The sequence below is a fragment of the Mastigoproctus giganteus genome, chromosome 13, assembly GCF_048544385.1.
Source record: "Mastigoproctus giganteus isolate SK-2022 chromosome 13, ASM4854438v1, whole genome shotgun sequence".
Classification (NCBI taxonomy): domain Eukaryota; kingdom Metazoa; phylum Arthropoda; class Arachnida; order Uropygi; family Thelyphonidae; genus Mastigoproctus; species Mastigoproctus giganteus.
In genome coordinates this window covers 60,024,818-60,043,370 of record NC_143587.1, presented here as the reverse complement: position 1 = coordinate 60,043,370, position 18,553 = coordinate 60,024,818, and the positions used below count along the sequence as shown (strand labels likewise).

Here is an 18,553-nt window from a genome sequence, read left to right as displayed (position 1 = left end):
GGGAAAAGGAGGTGATTATTCCTCTGTATAAGGCAATGGTCAGGCACGCCTTGAGTACTGCATACAGGTCTGGAGGCCTCATTTTAGGAAGGATGTAGATTTACTTGAGCATGTACAGAGAAGGGCAACAAGATTGGTGAGGAGAATGAAGGGATCCTCTTACCAAGAGAGGCTTAAGTTCTGCAAATTGCAGTGGTTGGAGACTAGGCACCTGCGCGGTGATGTGATTTGAGGTCTATAAGGCTTTGAATGGGTTGAGCACGCTGAATTCTGATGGGATCCTTTCACTTGTTCAGATTACGAACCTAAGGGGTCATAAATTCAAATTAAGAAAAGACAGATGTAGATTAGATGTGCGGAAATTTGCCTTTAGCCAGCGGGTGGTTAATTGCTGGAACAAACTTCCATCTGTTGTTGTGGAAGTTGATAGGTTGAATAAATTTAAGGAGGAACTGGACAGGCATTTGGAGGGAATGGTGTGTTTTTTTTTTTTTTTTTGGCCTGATGTTGCATAAGCTCATACACTTGCTTTCTTGCATCAAATGCCACTCCTACTACTACTACTACTACCCCAGGTGCCTTTCATGTGTTTATCTTCAACAATTTCTCCTCCACTTTACTCTCAGTTATTACAAGATTATCTAGCTTACTGCCAGAGTTGAATACACCTCTGGCATTAATCCACGCTGAATAACTCCTCATGTGTGATTGTTGATGCAAAATATTCATTTAGTTTGTTAGCTACCTGAGCAGGATCATCAACAGTTGAACCATTGATATCAAGTGGACCATTCTGAATTATCCCCTTCCTTCTAGAGTTTACATAAATAAAGAACTCTTTGCTGTTTTTCTTTGCATCCTTTGCCAGTGATTTCTCATAATCTGCCTTTGCCTGCCTAACCTCCTTTATGACTTGGTTACAGACCAGCTTATATCTATCATAGGCTTCTTTGTCACATGTTAATTTATATGTATCCCATGCATTTTTCTTCTCTGCCATGTGTCTCATTAGTTCATCTGACATGCATTTAGGCCTAAACCTTGAACAATATTTCTTAGTTGGTATGTAGAGCCTAGTAGCTTCCAAGATAAGTTCTTTGAATGCTTCCCATTTTGAATTTGCTGTTGGTAACATCATCAGTTGGTCCCACTGTATAGAATTTAAATACTGTCTCAGACCATCGTAGTCGTCTTTACGAAAGCAATAACCCTTCCCTTTATCCCTGATGGTAGTTACCTCCGAGTAAATCCCACTTCAGCACACTGATCACTGCCACATAGTGGTTCCTTTATCTGCAGATTCTTAATGCATGAAGAATCACTACCGATAATAAAATCAAGAATATTGCTCCCTCTAGTTGCCTCCCAAACATGCTGATGTAAAAAACAATCATCCAATAAATCCACAAAAGTCTTGCTAGTGTGTGAGTGACCAACCCACAAATTCCAGTCAATATCTGGGAAATTAAAATCCCCCATTATAAGACTCTGATTTCCTGGCTCACTCTATTTCCCTGTACGTTTTCTTATTATACTCATCAGAGTCATTAGGCCTATAGCACACTCCTACTCTCAATTTTGATCTCCCAATGCTTATGTCACACCAAACTGACTCGACACTGCACTGTCCAGCGATGTCGACTGGCTTCATTTCTTTGGATTTTATGTTTCTTAACTAATAGCATAACCCCCTCCTACCTTCCTATCCTGTCTATCCTTTCTGTAGATGTACTCCCCAAATTCCAGTTCTGCATTCCTTATATCTGTGTGACACCACGTGTCTGATATCCCAACAATGAAGGATATGTTTTTTCTTTTTGTTGGTACAGCAAAAGCCTAGCATTCTTGCATCCTATAGCTTGTACTGATACAAATTTTTTAACACTCCATCACTTTGTTAATCTTCACCTACCCGAAGATAAAAATTGTCTTTCCTGTTTAGCATATTTTGTAACAAAGTATATCATCATGTTATTTTTGAAAAAATCTGATACACAAGTTTTGTGCAATCATCCCTCCCACCTATAATGCAATATTTTATTTCTCCCACCTGACATTACACAATCAGTGAAGGGCTTAAAATAATTATCTAATTTTAGTAAATTTCATTATATGAAATTGTACAAGTTTAGTTTGTCCATTTTTTTTTTATCAATTATTTTATTACTGAAATATATGTGAGGCAGGTTGTTGTTATTTTTATAGAACATTACGATTGACTGGTTTTAGCCCACACCACTGCTAAATATATCAATGTTCTTGTAAACTCCTCTGAGCCTATGTTGCTATCCTAGAGTGTGTGTGTGTAGCTAATAAATGATATGTAGATAATAATAAAAATGTGTGTGGTATTAATGCAGGAACCTTTTCTGCATGCGACTAAGTGGCATGCTTAGGATGACTAATGCCTCATCTATGATCGTATTGCACTGTGTATTATGTTTGTACAAAAGTGTTTGTGTGGGCCAATTTACATGTTTTGTGGGCTGAAAAACTTAATACAACTTTCAGGGGGAACCCTGCTCCCTCTATCTGGGATCAGCTAACTACAACCACAACTGAAAAGCCCTTTAAGAATTCCTCCAGTCTCCAAGGGTTAACAAAGAGTATTAAATGGGTGACAGTGAGGTACCATTGAAACAATGTAATGTAACAGAACCTAACAATTACACAATTAATTAATCATAGTGGTATGTTGTTATAATACTAACAATAACCTAAGGTAGTATAACAAACCTAAGGTAGCATAGTTAATAGTTATACAAGATTACATTACTTTAAGAAAGTGGAATGTAGTATTAGTACTGGCCTTTTACTGCATGAAAGCAAGCTTATACACTGTCAGCAAAAAAAAAAAAAAAGCATACCCATATTACTTGCCCATTATAATTTTTCCTAATCCTTATATTTATTCAAACAACCCACCTCCACAACACCAAAGGGAAGTGTATTCCACAATCATTTGATCACTGACTGAAAGAAAATTTTTGCACTTCCACAATCATCCATTTTCAATTTGAATTTAATGTTGTGTGTGTGTGTGTGTGTGTGTGTGTGTGTGTGTGTGTGTGTGTGTGTGTGTGTGTGTGTGTGTGTGTGTGTGTGTGTGTGTGTGTGTGTGTGTGACATCTGAGAAACAGCCAAGATGCCATCAGCATGTTGTCTACTCAATTCATTCAGTCTTAATCACTTCAATCAGGTCTTTTCACAGGTGTATGGTTTCCAGATGCTGCAATTTACAGAACTGAAGTCTTTCTTGTTAAGGTTATCTTTTTTGCCCTCTGACTAATCTGAATGCGCTTCTCTGCACCCATTCCAACAGTTCCAGACCTGTATGCAGTACTCGAGTGTGGCCTAATCATTGCCTTATACAGCATGATAGTCATCTTCTTATCTCTGCTGGGAAAGATCCTGCATGTTATAATAAATTTAGAAGGACAAATCAGATTGGACCCTTATGTAATGGACATGGGATACCTCGGCTGATGTTGCAGATGAACTCAACAGTTGCTTTGCATTGATATTTGCAGAAGAAAAATCCTTTGTCAAGGAGAAATTATGGGAGTGAAGTTGAAAAATATGCAATTAATGATATTGAAATTTCACATGCTTATTTAATAATAAAAAAGCTTTTGAGCCTACAGGTGAATAAGACTCCTGCGGTTGATGGGATATACCCAATAATTTTAAGGGAGGCAGCAAGTGAGTGCATTGAACCATTAAGGCTAATTATGAGAGCATCACTGGACTCAGGAGAGATTCTGATGGATTGGAAAAGTGTCAATGTATTGCCAATACATAAAGGCAGTTCTAAGAGTGTAGTGGGAAATGACTGACTGCTCAGTCTAATTTCAGTAGTAGGAAAAATCATGGGGGCAATGATCAAGGGTGGAATTCAGGATCGTTTAGATAGAAATGGAATTCTGAAGAATACACAGCATGGTTTTGTAAAGGGAAAATCATTTTTAACAAATCTGATTAGCTATTTTGACAGGGTCACTCGTGAGCTGGATTTAGGGAACAATATTAACATCATTATGATTTCAGCAAAGCATTCGACTCAGTCTCACATGAGTGGTTACTTTATAAGCTGGAACAGGTATGAATCACAGGGAAAATTCTTAGATGGATAGCAGGATGGCTTCAGGCTAGGAGGCAGAGGGTTGTGATAAATGATTATTCTTCAGATTGGATTAATGTAAGAAGTAGGGTTCCTCAAGGATCAGTATTGGGACTACTGCTGTTTTTGATTTTCTTAAATGACATTGATGAAGGGATAGAGGGTGTGATGTCTAAATTTGTAGATGATGTAAAGATTGGTAGAGTGGTTAATGATCACCACCAAGCAGAGCTTCTTCAGAGTGACTTAGATAGACTTCAGGTACAGTCAGAAAAGTGGCAACTATGGTTTAATTCAGCAAAGTGCAAGGTTTTTACACCTGGGGAACAACAACCTCAAAATAACTTGTACACTTGGTGGAGTTTAACTAAAGCTGGTAGTGGAAGAAAGGGACTTGGGAGTTAAGATGCGGTCACACAAGTATTGTAGACAGGTTGCAAGGAAGACCCATGTCAAATTGTTGTAGATCTGTGGTTGTTTTCATTAAAAAAAAAAAAAAAAAAGGCCATGGTTAATGGTAAACAATAAGGAAAAAAATTAAGACTTATCAGACACATACTTAGTAAAATGTTTGTTCATACTAGATATTTCTCTATTTATTTATTTATTTTTATTTTTTTTTTTGTTATTTTTTACTGTTAAAAGTGCATAGTGATCCATTTCAATTCAAAACAGCAATAGCTCCATAATTAGACACACCTTATGTGACTTTTTTCTTATATTTGACACCAGAATATATTCCAGAATTTTTTGCATGTATTTTTGAAGCGCTGCATAGATATAATGGTTTGAGTATCCAAAATGAATGTGAAATCTTGTTTGTTTGGTAAATACCAAACAAACAATAAGGAACCAAACATTCAGTAAAAGTTTGGTAAACAGTAATATTAAATTTATTCCTTTTATTGGCTTTAAAGAAATGATATCCTATATGATCAATATTGTTCACAATGTAAAATATCTGTAATTATCATTTAATAGGTGTTCTACCACTCTTTGAAATTTACTCACATTTTTTTTTGTTTAACAATAGTAAAAAAGGATCTTGTATATTCATATAAGTATTTTGGAGAAAGGTACTGACAGTAAAGTAAACAAAGTTAATGATTGTTATTATACTCTACTACTAATTTTCGCATTCTGGTTATATATGTTATATCCATTACTCATTTTAAAAAACAAGCTAGAGCACTATATTTTAATTGTCATTTTAATTTCAGTTTTTTTATAATAATGGAAAGGACCTTGCCCAATAATTTAAATTTATATATAGTGTTTTGTTCAAATGTACAATAAGTAATGTTACTCAAGCACCCCACATAAATGTCTAAGTTTGCCAATGATACAAAGTTGTACAACATGGTTAATAACATTAAACAAAGTATTTTGAGGTATATAAGGCCTTGAATGGGTTGAGCACGCTGAATTCTGATGGGATCCTTCCACTTGTTCAGATTACGAACCTAAGGGGGCATAAATTCAAATTAAGAAAAGACAGATGTAGAATAGATGTGCGGAAATTTGCCTTTAGCCAGTGGGTGGTTAATTGCTGGAACAAACTTCCATCTGTCGTTGTGGAAGTTAATAGGTTGAATAAATTTAAGGAGGAACTGGACAGGCATTTGGAGGGAATGGTAAAATTTTTTTTTTTTTTTTTTGGCTGATGCTGCATAAGCTCATACACATGCTTTCTTGCATCACATGCCGCCACTACTACTATTCTACTTCAGGAAGATCCAGAGAAGGTAAGTGGATGGACTGAAAAATTGTATTTGAGGTTTAACATTGATAAATGCAAAGTATCACATTTGGATAGCAGTGATTATAGAATAACATTATTTGGGGAGCACTAAACTCAAGGTAGTTGGTAATTGTATAGTCTGACATGGAAGTTCTCTGAATAGTGCAGACAGGCTGTTAGGGGAGCCATGGGGTTCTGTCAATAATATACAGGAACTTAGTGAGAAGGGACAAAGAGGTGATTATCCCATTGTATGAAACAATGGTTAAGCCACATTTTGAGCACTGCATACAGTTTTGAATACCTCATGTTATAGAGGATGTAGAATTTGTTAGAAAGGGTGTAGAGAAGAGCAGTGAGATTAACTAGAGGTACTAAAGGGTACTCGTATCAAAAAAGATTTGGAATTTTGTAAATCATAGAAATTTAAAATTTGGCATCTGTATAGTGACCTAGTTAAAGTATTTATGGCTTTTAAAAGTTAAGTAAACTAAACTAAGGTACACTGATGGCATCTTTACATTTTCTCTGACAAAATATACAAGAATTTAGAGGTACAAATTTAAATTGAAAGATGGTTTGAGAATAGATGTGCAAAAATTTGCATTTAGCCACAGAGTAATTGACTGTGTAACCTCTGCTTAGTTTGGAAGTGGGTAGTTGGAATAAATTTGAGGATTGGATAAATAATCAGAACAGGTGGATAAATTTTGGCAAAATGATATAAAATAAATTTGCTGCTTATACTCTAGGATGACTACACAGGTCAGAGGAGTCATTGTTATTATTATTAGTGGCATATGATGCAGGGAAGCAAGCTTAAAGCATAGCCAAAAAAAAAAAAAAAAAAAACCTCCCACATCACTCGTCTACCTTATACAATAATTTGGTCAGTTATTCCTTGAATAACTGACCAACTGTTCATCTCCACAACACCAAATGGAACTTTTTTTTCAACAGTCAACCACCTCTGGCTGACAGTGGACCTCCTCGTGTCTAACCTGCATTCATCCTTCCTCATTTTGAATTTATGCCCACTCAGGTGTGTATATTCTGAGCAAGAGGAAGAATGCCATCAGCATTGAGCTTGCTCAATCCATTTGTTCCCAAGATAGAGGGATATAAAAACAGCACCATATTTAGTAGTAATGTGGACTTGAACCATGGTCATTCAAGCGCATGTACTTAGGTACCCTCATACTTGACTGCTCACCTATGGTGGCATCATGGTATGTACTGTAATTTTATGGCGCCTTCGTAGCCAGATGGGCAGGAGCAGCAGTGTGTAACACACGCTTCTTGATTAGACCGGGGTTTGAGCCTGTGACCACCAAATACGGAGGATGCGGAAAGATCAGGGAATGACCACCGCATATCCCCGGAGCAATATGGCCTTAGTTGCTAATGCTCCAAAAATCCAAATAACAAACAAACAAACTATAATTTTATCATTACATTGCATTATTGGAGGTCAAGCATTTATAATGTGGCATTGTGTGTTATTTTATTTTCTTTCCTCCTGTTTACTATCATTCCTTTTATCTATCTCGCCAACTGGTAACTTTGTTTTGTTAGAATGTAAGGGTTCTATTAGAGAACTGAACTTTTACATTTCTTGTAGCTTTCTAACTTTAGGATTGAAATCAAAATTAATCAAAATTTCAAACATTTTGCTTCCAAGGTATCTTATACAAGGTAAGTTTAGTCTTATTTCGTTATATAGATATATTCTCTAATTTATTTGCTTTCCTATATCAACCGTTACTGAAATGCACTTTATTAGAATTTTTTTTTTTTCTTTCTAATTTTCTTTTCTGCTCAACAGCTAGTCAGCATGGCCAGTATAACATCAAGATGTATGTGTAAAGTGAGATGTAAATCGTTTTTTAAAGCTTTGATGCGGAAAAAATATATAGATGATGAAACTGTGATACGTACTAGTTTAGATCGTTGCTTATCAACATTTGATCTCACAGCATTGGGTAAGTCCTATAATTTTTTTTTTTTGTATCTAATATACACTGAGTGGTCACAGCAGCTATCCGACGTGGCATTGATTCAACAAGATGTTGGAAGCATTCGGGAGATATGGCCAACCAAGCTATGTGTAATGTGGTCAGCAATGCAGGTATGGAGGTGATTGGTGTATCCAGATGCCTGATATGCCTTTCCATAGTATCCCACAAATGCTCTATGGGATTGATATCGAGGGATTTCAGAGGCCAATCGATATGCTGGAAGTCAGAACTATGTTTCTCAAACCATTCCTGCACAACAAGTGCCCAATGGCTCGGCACATTGTCATCTTGGAAGACATCATCGCCATTCGGGGGAAAAGTGTAACATAGCGGAGTGTACACAGTCCGCAAGCAGTTGACGGAGTGGAGACCACTGATACGTTATTCCACATGCACCAGGGGTCCAAGTTCCTGCCAGCGAAACATGCCCCACACCATACAATTGCCTCCACTGACCTGCACTTTTGATACCATGCATGATGGATCAAGACTTCATGTTGTTGATGCCAAATCCTTACATGACCATCCACGGTGTGGAGTAAAAAATGTGACTCATCCAACCAGCACACCTTCCAGTCTTCTAACGTCCAACTTGCATGCTCTTTGCACCAGGTGAGTCTTTTACGCCGATGAACCTTGGTTAGGAGAGGATGCCGTAGGGGTCATCTACTGGTATAACCCATATGTGCGAGCGTGCGATGCATGGTCATGCTAGATATTGTTCTGGGTTGGCCCATGTTGTATTGGGTAGTCAATTCTTCTATAGTGCTGCACCTGTTCGCCTGTATGAGTCATCAGACCTGGCACTCACCTCTAACATCAACCTTTCGCTGCCCTTTTCAGTTTTGCCATCAGGTCGTTGTTTGACCATTTTGATACCAGTCTTGGTACACTTTAACTACGGCGGCTCTCAAACATCAACCGTTTGGGAAATTGAGGCACCAGCTCGTCGAGCACCCACAATCTGTCCTTTATCTATGCTACGTAGGTTGACTAACTCCGCACTCTCATACCTCATGTGGTCAACGGGTCACACTCAGTTTTCATAGGGGGGTGGTCATAATTCAGTGATCACTCAGTGTATATTATCTATTAGATTTTGTCTATATCTTATTAAAATACACATTATGGTATTTTAATATTAAAATACACTGAATGGATGAGATATGAAGGAACTCCCTTTCTCCAAATTGAATTTATAGCCATGCGTTATGTCCTGTATTGGTGGCTGTATAGCCAGACAACAGATATCTTAAATATCTATTGTCTGCCTATAAATAATAAAATGTACTATATTTTATAGTACCTTCAGTAAAATGTACTATATTTTATAGTACATTTTTAACATATTTTAAACATGTAATGATAGTATCTTGTTTGCTGTTATCATTGGCTATCGTGTCAATGTGGACTACCTATCACTGTGAGCTATATTATATCACCATGTACTACACTGACAGCTGTCCAAATATGTCAGATTTTTAGTCTAAACTACAGTAGCAGACACTGCCTATATCCATCAGGATAATATGCTGTGCTGCATTATGTAGAAATTAGTCCAGGAGCATGATATGGGCCTCATTTTACTTTGTTAGGCTACACTTGATCTCTAGCTGATAATTCGTGGAATAAGGTCAAAAGGGTCAAGAGGCATGGATCTGAAAATCTTTTCTTTCAATAGAGGGCTTTTATTATTATTATTATTATTAATGGCCATATGGTACAAGGAAGCCTGAGGCTTATGCTGCACCAGCCAAAAAAAAAAAAATTCCCAAGTTACCCCCTGAGAGAGAGAGAGAGAGAGAGAGAGAGAGAAGTAGAAAGGAATCACCAAGAAAGAGAAGAATGATGATATCCAGCTCAGGACCCTGGGTTTGCCAAGCCCATACTCACTAGATGTGAGCCCCCGGGGTTAAGCAGGTGCATGGATTTGGCTCTTGTCACAGTTGGACATCCCTCTGTTCCAGTCCCAATAGTGATAGGAAGAATGTATTGAGGCATTTAAGTGGAGCTGAGGTAGCCAATCTGAGATGTTGATTGTTATTATTAGTGGCATATGTGCAAGGAAGCAAGGTTATAAAGCATCAGCCGAAGGATTAAAAAAAATGACTTGTCCACTCCTTTCGAGAGTACTGTGAGCATATGGTTGTGTTGCTGCTAGCTCCTGCATTGTCTATCTTCGGTTTATTGTGATTAAACAGGTTGTAATTTTTGAGTGATTTAACTGTGGAAGAGTTTCTTTAGGTGTTATTAATAGTTTCAAGGTGAAATATTACTTATCTTTTGTGATATAGCTATTTGGTTAAGTGAGTGTGGTTTACCACATCAGCAGAGCCAATATGGCTGCCATGTGGTAACGATCGTCGTCGGTAAATCCGTAGTTTTGGCAGGAAATGTAAATCAGGTTTCTTTTTTTTTTTCTTTTTTTTTTTACTGATAGATCAAGAAAGTTACTATAAGTACAAATGATATTGTTGCTTTGAACCTAAAAGGAACAGTTCAAGAATGCAGGATTTAGAAGTTGGAATTATTGAAAGACTATAGTTGTTTTTACTAATACATTTGGAAGTTGCTTATTTAATACTACTAATATTAATCTATTTGTGTGTTTTTGATATCAAAGAATTATGGAAGATAGAAATCCTAACAGTAAATGATCTTTAGATCCACCGGGGAGTAGGGATGAAGCATCCCTACTCCCACCTAAAATTCCTCAATCTCATGGCAATATATGAAGGTTAGGTGAGTTTGTTTATTCTAAAAGTATTGGTCATGAGCAGTTAAGACCTGCAGCTCAGTTAGTATGAGAGCAGAGCACAGGTAGTGAGTTAATTGAAGTGGAGGGGATTGGGTCTATTCCCACCCCAATTTTGACTACAGATTCAAGTACAATGACTGATGAATGTGAAAATTATGCAAGTACAATAACTGATGAGTGTGATAATATTCAAAATGCGTCCTCTCTATATGCAGTCATTTCTAAATGCAAAAAGATATCACAAGTTTTCTTTTCAGAGAGGCTAATAAGGTGACTAAAAAAAATGGGGATATCATTATGGACAAATGGTGTAATTTGGAGACTGTAACAACTGCACTATTGATAGAAAATGAGAGATTAAAAGCCATTAATGAGGAAATTGATAAAAGAGCACAATTGCTACAAACAGTGTTACAGACTTTATCTGTGGTCTCTGGTAATCACATTGAACAGGACGAAGGGAAGAACATACTAAAGTCAGATGTAGATACAGACGTTTCTGACGGATAGGTTACATACACAAGAGCCTGTGCACACCTATGCTGATACTGTGAGAGGTACTATTGAGAAGGGTGTTTCTTCTAGTGATGTTATTAAATCATCTACTAATGTTCTAATAATTAGAGCTTCAGATACTAGTGACTTGAGAACAAGTTCTGATGGAAAAATGTAGTTACTACAACTCTTAAAAATGATTTGAAGAATGTAAAAGTGAAATCCTTGCAACTTGTTCGTAATCGAGGAGTGGTTGTGGTAACAGCTACGAAATCAGATTTGGACTGCTTAACTTCTACAGTGGCGTTTTCCAAAGCTGGAGTGATCACTGGCATTCCTCCTAACGGTAATCCATCAGTCATAATTTATGATGTCCCACAGGATCTTTCAAAGGACGATATTGTGGATAATCTTTATAACAAGAATTTGGTAGATTATGATTTCACATTGGAAGAAGTGAAGGAACAAACAATTTTTCGTTTTACTACTCAGGCCAGATCGTCATCGCTAGTTCATTGGGTTGTTAGCTTCTCGCCTAAAATTTATAAATATGTGTCCTCACTGGACAGGTTGTTTTTGACTTGGAGTTCTCATAAGCACCGTCCTTATACGATAGTCACTAAATGTTATCTGTGTCTTGGGTATGGACATACTACCCAATATTGTTCGCATGAGTCCCTGTCTTGTGGACGTTGTGCTCGAAGTGGGCACATATTTAATGAGTGTCCATTTAAGGAGGAGCCACCTAGTTGTATCAACTGTAAGAGACTTAGGAAGGAATATCAGCACTCGGTAAGGGATGGTACGTGTCCCAAGTACTTATGGGCATTACAGATGGCACGATTAAGGACCGCCAATGAATGATAGTTATAATACTATCAATAAAAGTTTTATTCCCGGAAATGGAGCTGTTATTGGAACTAATGATTTTCTTGCTGATTCTCCTGCGTCTTTGCTTGCTGGTATTAGGATTATGCAAATTAACGGTCAGCATTCTAGAGCAGTATCGGACGAAATTCGAGTGTCTGCTGAGCAAAATGCTATTGATATTATTGCAATTCAAGAGCCTTATACTGTTAAAGTGCAACCTGGATATACTCCAAAGGTAACGGGATTTCCACTTACTGCCTGTATAATTCAACCGGTCTCTGAGGAACTGAAAACATGTATTGTGGTGTTAAATAATCAGCTTAATATCACTGTAATCAATGGTTTATGCAATAGAATGGCTACTTGTATTTTGGTTACATATTTGAATTTGAATTTTTATTGTTCGAAGAGAAGCCCCCAAAAACGAGGGCGAATAAGGCAGATACGGACACCGATAAGAGAAGTAATCGAAGTGAATGGCGGAAAATATTTGTGGGCTGATCAATCCCAATGGCTAATCGGCTCTCATAAAGTGCAGTGTCCTGTGAACCCCTGCTATGTGTTTCACCTCTCCTCTATGCCTCTCGTTCCATTTGTGAAGTAGTGCCCGTTGGTCTACACAGCAAATCCAGTCGCCTGTTTCGGCCGAAGCGCTGATCAGGCGGAATTCTGGATTCGAATTTCTATTTATTGAGTTTGCTGCCTATGCGACCGAGCGCCGAGATTTTTTATGAAGTCGAAGCATTCTTCCACACCACGAGTTGGAGAGCGGAGCAGGGTCGAGGCAAACTGCTCCTCATTGCGAGGTCTTGTTTAAGACACGGTATGCCGAGAGTGTACCGGACTTGGCGCACCTCGACTGTGATGCAGTCGGAAACGATTTTTTGCAGCGAGCCCGCAGTGCATTCGTGGACTGTTGCGAATGCTACCTGGTTGATCCTGCCAGTAGTCATATACTTGTCTCAAAGATAAAGCCATGCATGTCTAAGCATAGACATGCATGTCTAATTTCTCTATATTGTCCTCCGTCAAAAGATTTTAATTTATCCTTGAATTATCTAGAAACAGCTTTAAATTTCTTGGGTCCACAGAATGTCTTAACTTCTGACGTAAATGCTAAATCTCTACTCTGGTTCAGTAATGGAAGTGATCATTGTGGTCATATGCTGGAGGAATTTATTATTAATAACAGCTTAAATGTAATAAACCTACCTCAAGTGGTAACAACCTTTTCCAGCTCTGTTGGAGAATCAAATATTGATGTAACATTAACTAATTTTAATTTTAAAGCAGTTGTTCGTGATTGGGTGGTGATTACTGATTGGACAACAAGTGATCATCGGGTTCTATTTTTTGTTGTTACTGATTTTTCTAAACCTGGAGATCAATTTTTACTACAGCCAGCTTTAGTCAGATTTTCCATAAATCACATAAACTGGGAATTATTTGACTCCTCCATTTCTTCAGATTTCCCCGAACAAGACTTTTCGTCTCTTCACTCTTTTACGGCTACTGGAATTGCTGCCTTATTAGGCCAGTCATTACTTAAGGCCTCATACAAATCGGTTAGCAAGAAAAAGATTAGTTTAAAGACCTGTTCCTGGTGGACCTCAGAATTGTCTTCTTTAAGGAAAAAGGTACATCAAGCCCGTCGAAAATATCAGTTGACGTAGGGATTGGCATTCTGATGAAGTAGCTTATTTTTACTCTCAATATATTTCACTCAAACAACATTACATAAAGGCTATTGCCATACATAAGCGGGAAACATGGAAGGAGTTTGTTCACAGTGCTGGTAATGATAATCCTTGGGGTCTTATTTATAAGATAGCTCATAATAAGATTCACTCTTTAGATGTATACGGGACTGTGAAGGAAGATTTCCTGGAGTCTACTGATTGGATGAATACAGTTAATGTTATTCTTGACAGACTTCCCGGTGGATGATCTAACTACTGATTCTGTTGTACATTCAAATATTCAAGTTGCAAATTCGCTTTATACCACCAATATTCAGACAGAAGAATTTACCATTGGTGAATTAACCTCTCTTGCTAAAAAGATTAATATTAAGAAATGTCCAGGGATAGACCTGGTTGAAAATACATTTATTTTGCAATTTTTCAAATTGCATCTACAAGTGCTGCTTTTGCTTTTTAACAAATGTTTCCAAGAAGGTCTCTTTCCTGATATGTGGAACATTGCACTTTTAAAACTGATTAAAAAATCAGATAAACCAGTATTAAATCCTAGATCTTATAGGCCTATTGCACTTTTGCCAAATCTTGGGAAGTTGCTAGAGTGTCTAATGACTCTGCGTGTTACTGATCTTCTTCAGTCGAAAAATATGTTGTCCTCTAATCAATTCTATGTAGGAAAGTCCTGTGAAGATGCACTTGCTGAATTTGTTCGCAGAATTGAGAGTTCAACATCAAAGTACATGTTAGCTACCTTTGTCGATTTCCAGGGCGCTTTTGACTCTCTATGGTGGCAGAGTGCTCTCGAATGGTTACAATCAGCTGGATGCTCTCAGCACTTACACCACCTGTTCACAAGCTATTTCAGTAATCGTCACATTTTAGTGAAATATAAATTTCAGGAGGTGTCTAGAGAAGTTTCACAAGGGTGTCTATCTTGGGGCCTCTTATATGAAATACGGCATTACAGGATTGGATTTCCCGTTGTTTCAGTAGTACTAAAATTATCGCTTATGCTGACGATCTTACTATCTTAATTCATGGTTCATCTAGATCTGCTATCGAAAGTAATGCCAGTGATGTTTTACAAAATTTATTTCAATGGACAGTGGATAATAAATTGACAATAAGTTTGTCTAAGGCTAAAATGATGATCTTTGGATCACATTTAAACCTTCAACGACCCCCTTTAGTGAAGATTAATGAAGATTAATAATAGCAGGATTCCACTTGTCTCTGAAACTAAATTACTTGGGATTACAATAGACTCAAAGCTTAATTTTGTCTCTCATTTCAATAATGTAACATCAAAGATCAGAAGATTCATTGGTGCTATTGTTAAAATTTCTCGTTCAGACTGGGGACTTTCTAGCCGTACCATGAGAATCTATTATAACGCCGTATTCCTTCCTATGGCTACTTACACTGCAGGTGTATGGTTTCACAGGGTTAAACTGTTAAATTTTGATTGAAGTTGGCTACTATGCAACGTACAATATTATTATGTATGTTAAGAGCTTGTCATACTGTTTCAACTTCTGCACTGCAGGTTCTCTCAGGTGTATTGCCATTGGACCTTCATGTAGCTTACAGAAGTCTTTGTTATAGGTTAAAAACCAACTATCAACTGAATTTATGGGTTTGGTTTTGAATATTCATTCAGATATTAAGCAAGAACGTAATCGTTTGTGGAATGAAAGGATAAATCTGTGGCAGACCGCTGGGATACATCATCTGTTGGATCTGTTACTAGGACATTTTTCCCTGAGGTGACCTTTTGCGTAAAGCAGAAACCTGTTTGGTTCTCTTTAGACTTATATACATCCTTCCTCTTAACGGGACATGGATCTCTTAATGAAAAACTATGTCATTTTGGTCCTTCTAGGACGGAAGCTTGTCAATGCGGGGAAAAGGAAAATTGGAGCCACATTTTATTTGAATGTCTGCTATATAATGACTTTAGAGATGTTCTTCGTTCGTCAGTTTCTACACTCTCTCATGGGCATGAAACTTTGCTGGTGGGAGACAAGAATTCTTATATTGCTCTTCAGCAGTTTGCATCTGATGTTTTCACAAGAAGAAGAATTAGTTATACGGCTACAAATAATTCTACTCCTTTGGCTGGTGGAGCTACTCAATAGGGAGCAACATTCCCTAATTTTTTTTATTTTTTATTATTATATATATTTTTATTATTATTTTATATTATATTATTTTATTTTATTTATTTGATTTTTTTCTATTTATTTTATATTATATTGTTTTATTTATTTTATTATTATTATTTTTTAAATTATTTTTTTATTTTATTTTATTTCAATTTTTTAACACCACGGGAAATCCCTTTTTTTTTTTTTTTTTTTTTTTTCTGCCTCTGGAGTGGGCCCCCCAGAGGAATCTGGCCTATCTTTTGCCAACATCAGATGGGTCAGAGTCTCGAATTGAGACAGTGCGAGCTCCACTGGGACTGGCCCACCTTCCCGTGGCATAGACGAGTACCCAGAATCATCTGCCCAGGTGACTGATGCTTCTGGGTAGCCAACCGGTCAGACACAACAACAGAACACTCACATGTTCACCCCTTCCCCTTCAATAATTTGTTTAGTTCTTCCTTGAATTTATTCAAACTGCACACCTCCACAACACTGGAATGAAGTTTGTATGCTGGCTTGAAGGTAAACCTCCTCATATCTATCCTGCAACCATTCTTCCTCATTTTGAATTTATGTCCCCTCATTGGTGTAGTCTGAGCAAGGGGAGGAATGCCACAAGCATTGAGCTTGCTCAATCCATTCCAAGCCTCAAAAACCTGAATTGGATCACCTTGCAGGTGCCTAGTCTGAAGACTGTAAATTGTAAAACTGAAGCCTGTCTTGGTAAGACCACCCTTTCATTCCTGTCACCAATCTGATTACCATCATCCACATCCATTTCAGCAGATCTATATACTTCATAAAATGAGGCCTCTAGATCTTTGTGCAGTACACAAGATGTGTCCTAATCATTGCCTTATACAATGGGATAATCACTTCCTTGTTCCTGCTAGCAAAGTTCCTGTAAATCATAGAAAAAACTCCATGAGCTGCCTTGACAGCCTGTCAGCATTGCTCAGAAATTCATTCCCGACTGCACAATTACTCCTTTCCCTCCTGGGTCGTTTTCATTTTCCATTGTCCTGAGTGTAGTGCCACCCAGTTGGTACATTAATCTGGGTTTACTGCTGCCCATGTGCAGTACCTTGGATTTATCAATGTTAAATTTTAATTGTCACTTCTATTGGCTTAATTTGTTTAGATCTTGTTGAGCAGCTTACCCTGATTACTGCCATTTACCACCAAGCAAACTTTTATGTCATCCGCAGACTTAAATATTAAGCCTGATATACCTTCATCAGTATCATTAATAATTAAGAAAACTATGGGCCCAGCACTGAACCCTGAGGCACTCCGCTAATAACATTAATCCACGAAGACCAATGCCCATTAATAACCTCTCTTCTCTCACTCAAGCCCTTTATCCAGAGCATTAACTTTCCATTAATGCCATATTGCTCCAATTTGTACAGCAGCCTTTGTCACCCTATGATTTCCCTTTGTGAATTGGAGATACATTTGTGCATCTGCAGTACAGAAGGATCTGTCCTGAATCCAGATATGCTTTCATGATTCTGAATAAAGATTTGCTTACTTCCTTTAATATAATTGGATAGGTCCCATTCAACCCAGGTACCCTTTTTATGTTGAGTTTCGACAATTCCCTTGCAGTTATCACAAAATCATTTATCTCCCTGTTGGATTCTGATGAACTTCTGGAATTTTCCTGAATAAAGAATTCCTCATGCGTGAATGTAGATGGAAAATACTTATTCAGTTTGTTGGCAACCTGGAAAGAGTCATCAACATGGTTCGAATGTTGATGATTCTGCTCAGGTAGCTGACAAACTGAATGAGTATTTTGCATCTACATTCACACTTCTGTAGGGAAGTGGAAGCTTATCAAATTCTACCAGGGAGTTGAACGATTTTCTAATAACTGATAGCAAAGTGGAGGAGAAATTGAAGTTAAACGTAAGGACGGCACCTGGGGTGGATGGGATCTATCCAGTTATATTAAAGGAGGCAGCAAAGGAAGTAAGCAGACCCTTAGTCATGATTATGAGGGCATCCTTGAACTCAGGGGAGGTCCCCACAGACTGCAGATATGCAAATATATCTCCAATTCACAAAGGGGGATCGAAAGGTGCACGAATAATTACAGACCTGTTAGTTTAACGTCTGTTCCAGAGAAAATAATGGAGTCACTTGTTAAAGAAGCACTGCAGGATCATCTAGACAAGACTGCAGTTATAGTTCAGACATAGCATGGATTTGTTAAGGGGAAGTGTTGTCTGACCAATTTAATTGGACACTTAATTTTGATGTCATATACTTGGATTTTAGGAAAGCTTGTGATACTGTTGCACATGGAAGACTACTGTACAAGTTGGTGCAGTATGGCATTAAGGGCAAGTTGCTACAATGGATAAAAGGATAGTAACACATCCCACATATTTGCTTATTTCATGATGACCTACAGTAGGGCTTGAAATCCCTAACACCTTGCTCTCCAGGCTGCACCATGTCCCAATAGAAGCAGTGCAAGAATCAATTTCATCTCTGCTTGTAGCTCTAATTCATGTATTAGTCGGTGTATTCCCCCTCCCCCAACCAAGCTATCAGTTTTCCTACCAAACTGTTACTGCCTTGATTGCATCAGTGAATATTCTTGCATCCCTTCTATTTAAGTGTATTCCATCCTGTAGAAACCATCTCTGCTGTTAACAGTCATGGATCATGCTGAGAAAAATTCTTCCCC

The 18,553-nt window shown here is 37.6% G+C and overlaps 1 protein-coding gene across 1 annotated transcript in view; it reads left to right on the top strand.

The window, feature by feature from the left end:
• Positions 1-18,553, top strand: part of LOC150076091 (cationic amino acid transporter 2-like) — a 153,669-nt gene that overhangs the window by 5,535 nt on the left and 129,581 nt on the right. Inside the window, exon 2 of the mRNA XM_090387257.1 lies at positions 7,687-7,843. Coding sequence (XP_090243383.1) covers positions 7,696-7,843 — 148 coding nt within the window. The 5' untranslated portion in view covers positions 7,687-7,695. The remainder of the gene's footprint in view (positions 1-7,686; positions 7,844-18,553) is intronic.